At 33.7% G+C, this 15,887-nt stretch overlaps 1 protein-coding gene across 1 annotated transcript; it reads right to left on the bottom strand.

The window, feature by feature from the left end:
* Nucleotides 1-9,087: 9,087 nt before the first annotated feature.
* Nucleotides 9,088-12,639, bottom strand: LOC149571095 (uncharacterized). Its single transcript, XM_089812648.1, has 3 exons — nucleotides 12,014-12,639; nucleotides 10,752-11,035; nucleotides 9,088-10,171 (listed from the first exon to the last, which is right to left on the bottom strand). Exons 1-3 carry the CDS (start codon nucleotides 12,246-12,248, stop codon nucleotides 9,257-9,259), a joined length of 1,434 nt encoding a protein of 477 aa, XP_089668774.1. The 5' UTR covers nucleotides 12,249-12,639; the 3' UTR covers nucleotides 9,088-9,256.
* Nucleotides 12,640-15,887: the final 3,248 nt, after the last annotated feature.

Raw genomic sequence — 15,887 nt, 5'->3', positions numbered from 1 at the left:
AAGTAGATGGTGCTTTTCTTATTGAAGCTAACCGGGTTCTAAAGCCTAGTGGGTATTTTGTTTGGACCTCACCACTCACAAACTTGCATGGACCTATGCTGAAAAGTGAAAGTCAGAGAAAGTGGGAGTTCATTCTTGGATTCACTGAGAAGCTCTGCTGGATTCTATTGTCCTAGCAAGAGGAAACTGTTGTTTGGCGAAAGACAAGTAACAAAGACTGTTATACATCTCGGTGAGGCCACTTAATTGACCTAAATGGCATATGCTTTCAGTATTTGTTTCTGACTACAATCACTTTCCCAAACCTTATGTCTCTCAATTTACAAGACACAAACATTGCAATTCTTTTGAAGGACACAATTTTTTTCATATAGATTGTCTTTGAAGCAGAGATATTTCATGGAGATGCATACTAACATAATGGTCATATTTTAAATTTCCCATCACAGAAAGCATGGAGGACTACCTCCAATGTGTAGCAAAGGGAAAGATGCAAAGTCTCCTTATTACCAACCACTTCTATCATGCACTGGGGGAACACTCAGTCGCAAATGGGTGCCTATTCAAAATCAGTCCAGCTGGTCCAATCGCATGATGCCTAGTTCAAATTTACTTGTAAGACATGGCAAGTCTTTTCATTTTTAATCAATATCAATTGAATTCCATTTTCGGCTGAATGAGTTAGACTATGATGAACTTCTTGCTAGGTAGAAGTCTCCTTTTACTATTAGTATAACATTTCAATGTAACATGTTGCAGTAAAGGCTTTAAACAAAGTTTATGCATGTTTAGTTTGAATGTGACTAAGAAGGTACCTATGAAGAAAGGAACGGACTTGGTTGTATCCTCTACATCTGTTATGTGAATTTGTCGAGATAGAAATCACCTTGTTTATTTGAAGAAGGTGTCTTTTTCTTTTCAAAGGTTTTGTGGGATGGAGAAAAGTTGGTGACATATATTGAACTTATTAATAACTCTTAATATAGAAATCACCATATTTGTTTATTTACTAGATAGGGATCACCATATTTGCTGCATTTACTAAGATAGGATTCACAACAATTGCTTGATGTTTGCGCCTTGCCTTTAGCTTTTGAATAGATCTCTTGGGATGGAGAAAAGTTGACTTGGGCTGATCTTATTTAAAATATACTATGTTGTAGCACTTATCTTCAACAAGACAGATAAATGAAGGTAGTAGGCCAGATTTGAAGATATAACAATAATAACTTTGTAGGAGATAGCTAGAGAGATCTCAACATCATCCCACTTAAAAATGAATACAAGATTTTTTAAAATATTGGTGCCCACATATAACAAGAATATTTGATGTAATAATATTTGGTGCTTCAATTCTAAGAAATTAGTGATTCTTGATATAGGCGATTTGTCTAGAGGTACCAGAAGCCCTACATCTCCACTGGATTATAGTAATAATAGTGTTTAAGTCTTCGCGAGGATTTGATGAGGGCATAAGCCTTAGCATTCTTGCAGCTCTTCATAGCACTAAGAAGAAAATCATTGTTCCCTCTCCAAATAATATAGAGCATAGGATTTTGGGGAAACTCTATTGTAAGTCAACTCAGCCCATTCCCATTGGGTTCATGAAACTACCTACTGAATGACTAGAAGAAGAGTTGACGATGAAGTATTCTAGAGCTATACATGTATTGCGTCCCACGGCCTTGAAGCCATTGTATAATAGATGGGAATTTAATTTTTTAATGAAAATAGATCTCAACATTGTCTTTCAATGCAATTGAGTTGGAAAATTGATTGGATGCGATTTCTTGATATTAAATAAGATCCATTATCAGTTTGAATTTAGTAGGATTTCACACCAACTTCTAAATTAGGGGAGGGCAAGTGAGAGGTGGACGTTGGGATGTGCATATTTAATCAATGTGTTCTTACAAATTTGTAGCACAAACATCATCTAAATTAGGGGAGGGTGAGTGAGAGGGGGAGGTTGGGATGTGAACATTTAATCAATATGTTCTTATAGATTTGTAGTACAGATATCTTGATGATTTTTTTTAAGTGAAGGAAAATGATTTCTTTGTTAATTTTATTTTTGTTACCTTTTCAAATGTATATGCTTTGGTTTATTGAAGACTATCAAATAAGTCCATCTAAGTTACAAATTCAAATTGTATAATACAATTTGTATTATTGCATCATATACTTGGTGTGGTTGCCAACTCCCCACTACTTTACATGTGTAGAGTCCATAATGACCTATTATCTCAATTGAAGTGGAATAGAAAGTAGGTGTCCAATCCATCCTAGTGTGAAAAAAATGACATAATAATAATAATAATAATAAATTATATCTTAAAATCTTAACTATGTTATTCATTCATTTTAGTTGCATCTCCCTTTCTAACCCTTATTCTTGTGGTGTATCTTTTCCACCTAACATTTAATTTTTGTAACGTGTGTAAGTGATAAACAAGGTATGAAACATCTTCCACCCATTTTATGTTTATATATAGTTTTCTTGTATCAAGTTTTTTATTAAAAGCATTGAATGCTTGTATTTCATGATAAGTTTCTCTTTTTTTTTCAAGTGGCTCATTCTACATATTTGATAAATAGTGGTTATTTTGGATAGATATGGTATAAATAAAGAGTTTGATATGAGAATGAGTTATCTACTACTTCTGTTGTACTAACTATTTCTATGTGAGGTCACCATCTTGAAGAGGCCAATGGTATCTCTTGATATGAATTTTTTTATTTAATACAATATTATTTGATTCTTGTGCTTCTTTGAATTTCTATTGTTTGGCTTATCTCTTACAAGAATCATGTCATTTATTATCAAATCTCTTTTCATGGCTATGTTTTATTGTCCCACGTTTCATTTAGAATGATGACTACACACTATTTTTCCACTTTGTCAACCTAGAATCACGATAATTAGAAAAGGTCTTACAAAATAACATAAAGGTGTAACATAAGTTGTGTTCCTGTCAAATGGAGTCTATTTTTGGTGAGTGGGATTATTGGATTTGCCTTTTGAAAATATCTACTTTTAAATTGTCCAACTTCCTCAATCATTCTAGCCACCTCTAGCATTTTGGGCCTCTGACAATGAAAATTTGTAACATCTAAACGATCTCCTCCTCAATATCATGATATGTCCACATCAAATACTTTGGTTGCCGACTCCTCACAAACCACTAATCCAACCCATCTTGGCAAGTCAATAAAGTCCTCATTTATGGAAGTGCATATTAGATCTTTTACATATGACAAACTTTATAAGGAGAACCCAAAATCTCAAAATGTCAGCTTTCTATTGGACTCTACTTATTTCCATCGCCTCTAAAGCAATATATCTTGTAGTGGGAGTGGAACCAACTGGCATGCTTCTCGGGAGTTGCACCAGAGTCAGATATGCAATGTAAGTACATTTGTATTTCTATTTATGTTTTTTGATTTGTTCTTATATATTTCTTCAGTATCAACATTAATGAGTAAGCAAAATGTATACAGAGTTGTTACATGTTGAAATCTCAAAAAATAAAACCTGTCATTTTGAAAAATCTGATACAAGGATTCAGACCCTAAGTGTAGCCATTAGAAGTTGAGTTGTAATCCATTTCATTTGGGTATTTTAGTGTAAGGTGGGCATATTTTGCAATGTGTCATGTATGTTGTACATGTCTCCCTGACAGACAACATTCTAACTTTCCTAAACTGGCAGTGGATGCTTTCGACTCGATCGAGACTTGAGGGGCACAGAAGTTCCATGTCTGATGGCTTTCAGTAGGTAACATGAGATCTTCTGGAGGCGTCATGATTTGACCATCACATCTCATTTGTATTACTAATTTTGTGTTGTAATACTTCCAAAATTGTGAACCAGAAGATGATATTTGTCCATGGTGTAAACAACCATTTCACATTTATGCAATGATAATTTCTTGATCTAAATAGAGGAAGGCTACTATTGTATTAGCCATTCAATATTTATCTCAGGCATCCTATGGAATAAGGACAAGTTTAGAGAGCATTTGTACATGGAGTTGCAATTTTCAAATACATTTTATTTAATTTAAGATTATTTTAGATTTGGTTTAAACCTAATTTTATTTTTATCTTTTATTTAATTTAGGATTATTTCAAATTTAATTTAAATCTAATTTTATTGATAGAATACTTTGTTCCAATGGAGAATAGTTTATTGAGAAATTACCTTTCTGTATCATTTCTTCATACCCTCGCCTTTTCTTCATCCTACTTTGGCCTTTCAACTTTTAATTATTTTATTTTAATTTTAATTTTTAACACAATTAAATTAGTTCTAAATTTTTATTAAAAATAATCTAAATAATAATTTAAATATTTATGACAAAATAATAATTTATCATTTATAGCATGTGATCTATAATTCAAATTTGTGTTGTAACTTTAAATGATATTATATTTTGATGTTTAATGAAATTGAAAGTTGTTATGATTAATTAAAAATGTACTAGTGAAAAATATTAGTATTGGCATGAAATCATTTGTATTTGATGACCTACCTATATGATCTTTTGCATCTTTTAGTGTTTCACTTAGATATGCTAAGCTTGAGATTATCTTTAGGAATGTTAGAAGTTTTTGGCATTTGATCCAACATCAAATACTAACTTGTAAAATGTACATGCTTTCACCCCTACGATGATTAAGGTTAGGTATTATGGCTTATGGGTAATGCATTTCCAAGAAGGGCTTTTAATGCAATTGGATGAATGAAAGAGGTATTTAGCCAAGAAACATTCAAGATTTTGTATATTTAGGGTGTTGGAGATGTTTTTAATTTTTTTAATAACATTGGGTGGTTCAAATTTTAATATGATTCTCTTACTTTGGTTTCTAATTTTTTTAGGGACAAAGATATGTAAGGAACCTATATATATATATATATATATATATATATATATATATATATATATATATATATATATATATATATATATATATATATATATATATATATATATATATATATATATAGACACACACACACACACACACACACACACACACACACACACACACACACAGGGCGGGGGGGGGGGGGCGCGGTGGTGTTGGCGGGGCGCAACGGGGATGGGGAGGGGGAGAGTGAGAGGGAGAGGGAGGGAAGATGTTTCAAATATTTGAGTTCATTGAAAACAAATTGGAACATATTTTTGTGTTTAGCTATTTTTACCATGTTCTTAATTTTTTTTTTTTTTTTGAGTTGGTGGGATGTCACTTAATTTTTATTTTTAAATTTTTTGATGGAGGGTTAAGACCAGCAAGGCAACCTAACAAGGCATGAAGCCTGCGAGCTACCAACTAGCAAAGGTCACTTACTTTTCACATAAGTTATTTACGCTTCTTTCAAACTCATACTTTTGCAACAATATTTTTATTTTATAGATATTTTATCTACGGATCTTCTCTTGTTAGCATCACACCTTTTGTGTGCCACTACACTTGTTCCCATATTCCCTTTCAAATTTCTCTCTCCCATTTTTCTCATTCAACACTTTTACTTACCTTCAACCTTCCACTCTAATGTGCACATACATGCATGGTTACAAAAGTTTTCATAGAGGCCATCTAATTCTTAATTTAGTAGTCATTTTGTGATTTCTCATCTTAGCAATTGAACTAGAAAATAACAAGCTAGCCTTTATAGGATTTTTAGTGTCATATTACAAAGTTGAATGATTTTCTATTTTAAAGCTTTTGCATATTATTTATTTGATTTTTTATTATACAAAATTTAGGCAACTTTTGATGTTGTTAATATGAAAAATTGCACTTTCCAGCCTTAGTCATGCTTAGCAAATTGGATTATTGTCAAATTTAAAGAATTTAATGAAAACTATTTCTACTTTCTAACATTTTATGATTAAAGCATTTTCCATTGAGTATGCACATGGGTTCGATGTGCCTCCTTGATGAGATCTATGTGTATTGTTACGTTTCTATTTACAATTTCAATAGAACTAAAAAAATGTGCAATTCAAATCAACTATTGAACTCGATGTCTTGCATTAAATCAAATAATATAGTTTTACTTTTTTTTAATCTTCAAAGAAAAATGTCAAATGTATATCCCTCTATTCTATATATATAATCTACACTATCAAATAGAAATATTTGTTTTACATTTATGTCTTTTGAATTTGTCTTTTAAATTAAAAAACTATCAGCGTACCCCTTGCACCTCTTTCCGGAGAAAGTGCTAGTAAATATAAATAAAACATAAGAATATTGATTCAAGAATAAATGAAACCCCTAGACATCTCAAATTATCTAGGGACTTGGTCTTGACTTGATTTTGATGAGTTATATAGGTTTGAATGGTTTTATTTGCAAGGACATCCAAAAAAGTAGAGTCTCAAAATTTTGATATCTCTTCATGTAAAGTAATTTATTTAGATGAGAGTAAAATGTAACTTAAATTATTACATTGAACATAAATATAGTCTTTGGTCCTAAGATTTGTCCTAGAAAATCATTAAAGCTATTTCATGGAAGCTATGACATTCATTGGAACTTTGAAGATTTAAGATTATATGAAATATCATGCTTTGTTAATGTCAAATAACTTTTGTAAAGAACAAAAAATAGCCATAATAAGAATGTCAACATTTATAATCTTTCATATTTAAAAACCACTTTTTATATAGTTATAATATATGTTTATTTTTTTGATAACATATATTGCCAATAAGAAAGTTTCATCACAACTGTTTACCATAATAAATTGAACTTTTTCTTATAAAAATAAGATCATGAGGATATTATTACTATAAACCATTAAAAGATCATATTATCTACAAACCAATAAAAGACCATATTATTTAATAGTTTTCTTCATTGGCTTTAAATCTCATTCACTCTATTGATAATCGAACCACTACTGTCCTAAACTATTTGTACATGAAAATAAGTAAAAGCAACCAGTAATAACCGCATTCAATGTACTCAACAATATAATGACACAGTCAACTATTGTTCAGATTTTTTATTTAAACACTTAAAAATTGTCTCTCTCAACATCCAAATTCAAGTAAATTTATAATACCAAACCCATTGAAAAGCATGTCAATGTACTACAGCACATCAAACAATTTTAATAAAAGAACTTTCAGCAAACAATTCCAAGAAGAGTTGGTGTTGAAGCTCAGTCAGAAAAGATGTGTGTACTGCCGACAAAATGAATTGTAAGAACCCAAACATTTTTGTTCAATAAATTTCACGGGCCTCACTAACAAGTATACGAATGCACTTATCTCTCAGTCTTTGTTTTATAGCTTGAATTTTTCACCATACAAAATGGGACCTATATAGAAATGGCACCCTTGTTTTATCCAATCTTCAAACTGTTGCTGTCTAAATTAGAAGATCAAGTCAATTTGATTTGTGGGTTTTCAAATTGTCATAATTGCTTACATAAAATCGGAGATGGGAGATGAATGGACGTTGTTTTGTAAGAAACAAATACAATGAGAATTTTATTTTATTTTAATTTATATAAAGGTCTTATTACAAGAATATTGGATAAAATCATCATTTCTTTCTGATAGCTGTGCAAATCCTTTAAAGCCTTACAATAATAGTAAACAAATGAGAATAAAGGTAATTGAAAATATATCATACACATGCGTACACATATATGTATGTGTACACACATTTCCCACCTTTAAAAATCATATAAGAGATTAAATTAATAAAAAGAACGACATAGGAGATCTCTGAAATAGATTCCTATAACCAGGTCAGTACGGAACTAAATAATGGGAAGAATATGGCGGCGTGGGTTCTATCATCAAGTCAAACACTTCATACATGCCTTCATCCAAGACGTTACTGATGGAAATCTGGAAATGTTTCTTTCTATTTCCCCACTATTTTATAGATGTTTTTAGCCTGTAATCCAGGCTTATAAGTTCCAAAATAAAACATACTTTGCCTATCTACTTACTCATATTATATATTATAACTATAGAAAAATTGTTGCTTACTGCTTTGTTAGATGCCTCTTAAGATTATTTAAATGCCCAATTGTGTGGAAGAGGATTAATGCTTGCACATCTACTTACCAACTAAAGTGCCATCACCAGACAGTCAATTCTAGTGTGAAAGCCTCCAAAACTAAAATTTAAAGAAAATGGAATTAAAACATTTGGAAGCTCCATATTTATTATTATTATTATTGTATATTGTAATACTTAACTTCACCTGAGTAGGTAACACAACACATGTCGTGCTATGTTAGGAATTTGCATGATTGAAGTTTCCCTTTCAGAAATACCCACTTTTAAGACTTGAGCCATTCACCACAAATAATCTAAACAGAAACGTAACAGCATACTTCTTTTCTGAAAACATCACATACCCAATGACAAACGTAACCAGTTTGATGAAATCATCAATACTGTTCCAAATAATAATATCATCTAGTAATTCTCTGCAGGGCAGGTAAAGATATGCGAGGTCTTTTTCCATTCAACGTCCATGGCAACTGTACTTTCGATTTCATACTATATGACTTTTTTGCTTGGAGCAGTAAAAAAGAAAAGAAAATTCATGTGGGTTTTGCTTTTTTTTGGCTAATATATTGGATATGGCCCACATGGTGGGAATGAAAGGCATGGTAATATAATACATGATCCGTAGTCGACGTGAAGATTAAGTCGACAAGTGAAAAGGACGTGAATTCATGCAGTATTAAATCTATGCAAGAGACTGTGATGTTTACCCGGTGTGACCAAAAATATATTGATTAAATTTTTGAAATTTCAAAACATATCTAGGCAGAGCAGTGTGATGTCTTCCAATATCTTACGTTGCAGAGAAATCTGTTGTTAATAACATTAAGTTTTCTTGGGTTTGATTGCGTAAAAGTTTTTTTCGAAAAATTGTACTGAAAGATAATGTGGACAAATCATAAGATTTGATCTTATGAAAACTTCGACATCAATATTTTGAATCACATGTCATGAAAAACTGTACCGGAAGAAGAAATCATTGCGCCATAAAAGCGTTCAAAATTAATAGTAAGAGTTGCAGAGATCATGAGTTAAAGAGTCAGATAAATCATCAGATCAGTTTCTGTATATTTCAGACATTGAAATTGAAAAGAAAGCAATTACATTGTATCAGACATATTACAATTTTTATGACAATGACAAACTTGGTGGTCTTGTTTCACAAGCATTTTTGGCTTGGGATTTATGTACACATCTTTGTGCATTAATTAGAAAGAATCATGATCCCTGAAGGTCCAGAATGATTCAAGGTCCACTGGAGGAGGAGTTGTAGAAGACTGGTCCACTTGATCAAAAGATCTATTCAGTTGTATGTCTTCATTCAACTGATCTGTGCTGAGGCATTGTGCAGCACAATCTGGCTGTTGATCAATGTTGTTGCCATTGCCTGGCTGCTGATCAGTCTCGTTGACCCATTGTATAGGGCTTGAGTTACTTGTCTTGTCTAATGTTTTATCATGTAGCTGTGGACCAAAAGTAGATGGTGATGGGTCCATCAATAGGCCAGACTGGCCTGCGAAAAGGGTTCGTAGCATAGCGGACGGAGGATGAGGAGGATGAGGATGAGGAGAAAGATTAAAGGAAGAGTTGTATGGCGAAGAAGATAGAGGAATCTGCGGATTGAACAATAGGGATGGGGGCAATGGAAATGGCAAGTGTGGATGTGGCATTATCATGCTGGGGTCACGCCTGAGATTGGAGAAGGCATTCATATTGTTTGGATTCATGTTCATCCTTGTGTCATTCAGCATCATGTTGAGCTTGATGAATCTTGTCATCTCTGATAGTTGGTCAGGATCAGCATTGTTTGTGCCTTGCTGCTGCATTTGAGGATGCCCCATGAAATTATAGAGACTACTGTCGTTCATGTTGAAGTCCATTGCTGAGGAGAAGCAGGACACATGATCAGCCTTTGCTGAAGTGCCTGTCTCATTTTCTATGGATCCAGTGGGTGTCCCTTGTTCATTCATTGCATTTGTCGCGTCGTATGGTGATTCAAGCAGCGATGGCAAAGATGGAGATCCTGGCATGTCAAGATATGAGTTTCTGTTCATCATACCCATTGTGCTCATCTTCTTACCTCCTGCATTCTTCTGAAAGATCCTGCACACCACCCATTCATCCTGCACACCCAGAAGACCAGTCAGTTCAAAGTTAATGACCATAACCTCAAACAAATAAAAATTTGAATTTTCATGAGCCAAGTCGACTATTGACCTCGTCATGGTATCTTAAACATTGCATCACTGAACTTGAAGATGTGTTTCCTTGTACCTATTTTTGTATGAAACTAAAGCCAAAAGACAAACTTATATAAGAAATAAGTTGCAAATTCCAATTTCATATCGGTCTACTTGGATTCAATAGCCCTCCTCATTCTTATTTACAAAATATGTGATTTTTTCTTGTCTACTAATGTGTTGTAATAGCTTTTTGTTTTATTTCTAATCTAATAGAAGTTTTTGTATGATAAGATTTTGTTCAGATTTATGCAAGATTTTATACAACAAACAATTGGAATCCTTTCAACATTATAGATCTTTGATCAAAACTCTTGTAGTCTCATGAATCAATAAAACAACTTATTTTTAAAAAAAATTATATTCTTTTTATCATGAATATTAATATTTTACTGAATTGAAATATGGACTGTTTGAGTTTTTTATACATGTATATTCTTCTACTTATTCATATCTGAGTTACCTTGCAGTTTTTCGGAAGGCGGTGGTATGAGAATTTTCCTTCTAGGCGATATTCATGCATGACCCAGTTGGTTTTCTCTCCTTTGGGGGCCCTTCCCTTGTAGAAAACCAAGGTTTTCTTCATTCCCACGAGTGCAGATGTTCTTGAATTGAAAATCTCCCTATCTTTTCCAGTTGTTTTCCAGTACCCGGCCTCCGTGGCTCTGTTTGTTCGAAGTCCCGTTGGGTACTTTCTGTCTCTCAGGCTGAAGAAGTACCATTCCTTTTCTCCCATCTTAGCCTTCCCTGTTCACACACCATCACACTGCATTAAACTCAAATAATATTTTAGTTAAAAAAAATGTGATAACAAAATGCCAAGAACTTGTATTGTAAATTTTGAACGGTAGGTTTTTGTTTAAATTTTTTTATCTGCAGAAGACCAAGTAGGACAAACCCATACATACGTATGGAAATGTTTTAATCTAAAGTTGATCCTTGGAAAAAGGCCTCTACTCTCAACCACTCTCAGCAAACACAAACTTCGAAAGAAACAATTAAAACCTGCTTTATAATATCCCTTTTCGTACCTAGATAATGTGCAACTGGTTTTAGGTTATATTATTATAACAAATCCTTCTCTGCTAATTATATTATGATCTACAACTAGAACTTCTGCATTCCAAAATTGCCTCAATATATTGATAGAAAAAACTGCATAACGAGTGCCATGGTTTTCCATAGCTCTCTTCATGTAACAAGTACTTATAAAAAGTTTTGAACGACAACAAATATCAATGTAAACTTCACGTTTCACCTCTGTTGGGCTTGACTCTCAAAATCTATAATACCAACATATACAACTCATATGTTAGAATCCAAAACAGACCCATCCCAATTCGAATTGAATAGCTCAGTTGCAATTCAACCTAATTCAATCTTATTTAGTGCTCCGAGCCAAATGGTGGCATTGAAGAATTGTAACACACGAGCTACTATGCAAAACAAATAATCAATCTCTAAAGTTTTGTACTAATGGCCAATTTCTTTTGCATGATCTCACTAAACCCAATGTATTTGACCTAATTCTCAGCTATTCCTTCATTCTCCTGGATATAAGCTCATAGAATACTTGACAAAAACCCCAAACTTCAACCTCCCGCCCTCTCTCTCTATATATAGAACACACACTGATGAATATATATACAAAACAATAATTTGGATGGCATATTTCAAAGCATGAGTAATAGAGAATTATGTAAAAGTTAGTGATGATTCAAGTACCTGGGAGATCCCAAGGCTCACACTTGTTCAAATCCACCTCTGTGATTGCACGTCCAGAAAAGCTGCCATCCAGAATCTTTTGTGTTAGATAATAACTAATCAGCTCCTCATCAGTGGGATGGAATCTAAATCCAGGAGGCAAATCCTCACTCTTCTCTTCCAAATGCATATTATTGTTGTTATTATTGTTGTTGTTACTACTGCTACTCATCACATTCAAAGACTCCATAACCATTAACAAGCCTCCTCCAAGCAACCAAAGTGCAAACCCACTCCCACAAATCAATCCAAGCCTTTAATCTCACCCCTCATTTTCTTCAAATCAAAAACGACTTCTTTCTCTTCTCCTTCTTCTTGAGGCAACTGCACCAAAAACAAACTAAATTCTTGTATCCTTCTGCCAAGCCCAAATATAGAAAACCCAGTTTGCAGCAATCAGAGACAAATTAAAGTGAATTGAATTGAGGAAGCAAAAGGGAGTTTTGACCCTGACAAAGCCTGCATCCCTATTCCTTAAATCAACCCATGTACCCTAAATCCTGACAAAGCACATACACACTGTATATACCACAAGCACATACTCATAAACACATACTCATTAATTGATGATGGGCAGTTGCAGGGATGGTACTAAGAGAAAAATGCACAGCGGCTGCAATCGCACATAAATATAGTGCAATGACAATCATTTCATATCATATCATGGGGTTCTTGAAACATAAGCTTCTCTTTGTAATGAAACCGTGAATACCAAGGCAAAAGGGAAAGAACAAAAATGTTTTAAAAAAACAAAAAATCTGTGTTTGTTGTTTTCTCTTGCTTTGTTTTTCTACAGTCCGATACGAAATCGGGCAGAGCTGCCCAACCCATCTCCATCTCCTCCTCTTCAGACCAAACTCTCTCCTACCATCCACACGTCATCTCCCCATCCAACGGCCTGTGTTCGCCCAGATCACCGGCCCCACTCTACGTCCACAATCTCGCCACGTAGCCCCTCCACGTGGCACTGACAATCTCCGTCCGTTGACCACAAAATACGATGACGTTATCTGCCGCTGTATTACAGCTGTTCTTCTAATACCTCCCGCGATTTTCTCAACCCCCATCAATTATAATTATAATTATAAATATACTACGGTCTGCCCCATCATTTTATTTCTTTTCCATCCTCTTTCCCTCCTTTTGGGCTTTTTGGTTCCTCCCATTTAAAAAGCCCACATTGACTTTAGCCTCTGGTTAGGTTGTGGGGGAGATCCACACCTGTTTCCTTGTCTTTTACTCACATTTCCTCTCAATTCCTCGAAGTTCTTACCGACACGTGTCCCTTCTAGACCATACCAAATCATCCATACCCTTACACCAACATTTCGTTCTATTAACAACGTGATTACTGGTTTTAATCAAATCATCTCTCCTTTCTTTTACGTGTGATTATTTCTAATCTCCGTTTGTTTTCACCTTCTCCTTCACATTTTCTCCGGCCTGATTTGCCGGGATATCCATACATAACCACTCTTCTCTTCTCTTGTACCGTCAAATCTTTCCCGTCAACTATGTATTTACCAAACCAGACCATATATATGCGTGTGTGTGTGTTGGTTTCATGGCATCCTCTTTTTCAGGCTCAACTCTCATGTTTCATGGTAGACGCCTCCGTTTTGACTTGTCCACCTCCTCCCATGCCAAAGGATCTTGCGTGCGTGACCCTACTTTTGAATGCTTGTGCTATCATAATCTGTGATAGCAGTTTGCAAGAATCTTGGGTACCTATCATGAAGTGAAATTTGTTATAATACTTTGAAATCGCCATGTTTTAGAAAATTAGGGTTTTTTTTTTTAATGCAATTGTCAAACAATATTTATTTAATTATTGGAGATTTGGGATGTTTGAAATTTTAAGTGTGAAATATTATAATTATTTATATATTAAAATGTTGTGAAGTCGGAGCACAGGTTGATGGTGGAGTACTAATGTGAACATTTTGATTTATTGAAGTTGTATATATGTTCAACAAGTCAAAATTTATAGATAGATTAGTATTAGAAAAGGAGGGGAAAATCTAAATAAGAAAGATTTGAGATCAATAAAAAGGTTGCGACAAGATGTAGCTCTAACCCTAGTATAAAATATAGAATGAGACTCAAGCTCATTAGATACATTTTTTTAATACACTTAAGCCTCTATTTCAACCTCTCAACCTCCTCTCATTTAGATTTGAATGTTCTAATTAAGTTCAACTCCGAATGGGTCTAAACCTAACATAAAATAAGACAAGTCATAAGTGACAATTCCTAAGGAATTCACGAGAAATGAATTCAACTAGAAAAAAAAAACTAATGACTAAAAGTACAAGATAATAGAAACAATAGAAAATAAACTACATAGAAGGAAGATGAGTTTTCTTCCACTTGTCATTGAGTTCCTTGAGTGTGTCCAAATAAGAAGTCTCTCTAGGATGACACATAGAAACACCAAGTGCAAGTCCCTCTTTTGTTGCCTAGCTAGAAATCAACAAGATTCCTCATATTTTGTCATTTGAGCCTTCATGTATTCCAACTTGTCTTGCAAATGTTGAAGGAAAAGGTCATTTTATCAATCATTTCCTTCCTATTAAATTTGACCACATTAGCCAACTTTTTGTTAACATGGCTTTGATTTTCTTTGTCGTTACTCAATTCCTTAATTGTTTCCTATTTTTCCTCATCAAAGGGAATGTGAGCTTTCAACTCTCAAATTTAGTCCTTCACAATCTCCAATTTGTCCAACTTGTGTGCTAATTCATTTTCCACTTCCTACACATTGGTATCCATATTGATATTAGACCAAACCCCATCTTTAGCTTTGACTGCAAAAATGACTTCCAATATTTTGATTTTCTTTCTTTCCATGTTTAGCTGAGCAATTAACCCCTTGGTAATAGCATTTTGATAGTTGTAGAGAATGTGCAACTTATTGACCTTGTTCACAATTTGAGGTGGGGCAAAGATACATTGAGAGGGAATTAAAGGTCATCGCGGTATATCTAAGACTTAGAAATATATAATGGGGGAATGGAGGCTTGATGAGGAGTGTTGATAGGGAATTTTCCAAGGGTCCAATCAATCCTAATGGGCCAATAAGACAAAAAAATACACAAACACAATAATAGTATTGACACAAAGAGTCTTTATTTTGGCTTTCTAGGTATAGGACTAACCATAGTTGACCAATAATAGGATAAGCCAAAGTGGATGAGGTGACCTTAAGGATTTTTACTAGTTTATTATGTTCCACAATCAAAGAAGGGTGGGGGGTGTTTAGGGTTATTGGGGCCAACCTTAAGGGTCTAGGAAAGGTTGAAATGATAAAAATGAATAATTAAACTTAGTAGAGAGGAGAACATGTATTTTGAAATTAATGACTGACTATGACATAAATAATAAATTCATAATGAAAAGTTGAATTTGGCATTACATTGAAAGTGATTAATGTACAAATGATTTGAGAGTAAAATAATTTTATCTTTCCTTCCAAGGGTGATGGACTTGATAAAAAACACCACCACGTCCTTCCATTTTTAGTGGCATTTCCCTATTGGACCCATTTTTTTAGTTGTAGGACATTCTCACCATGCCCAAGAAAATTCTTTAGATCCTTCTTATAGCACCCATTCAAATTTATGTGGATTATCCCTCCTTCCATGACTACTAGTAGCTACAATCATATACCACTAATACTGATATTCTCATATATCCCAACACTCAACAAATTTCTTTGAGAGATCATGATCAAACCCTTTCATGCCTTCAATGTAATTATCAATATTCCCTATTTGTAGAATGCCCCCAAAGGATTTTTTATTCTAAAATTAATCATAGTCATTTTTTTTGGATA

The sequence above is a fragment of the Cupressus sempervirens genome, chromosome 2 (genome assembly GCF_028749045.1).
Source record: "Cupressus sempervirens isolate cs-2001-9-10 chromosome 2, ASM2874904v1, whole genome shotgun sequence".
NCBI lineage: Eukaryota > Viridiplantae > Streptophyta > Pinopsida > Cupressales > Cupressaceae > Cupressus > Cupressus sempervirens.
The sequence above is the reverse complement of the archived record's forward strand: the minus strand, read 5'-3'. Positions and strand labels throughout refer to the sequence as shown.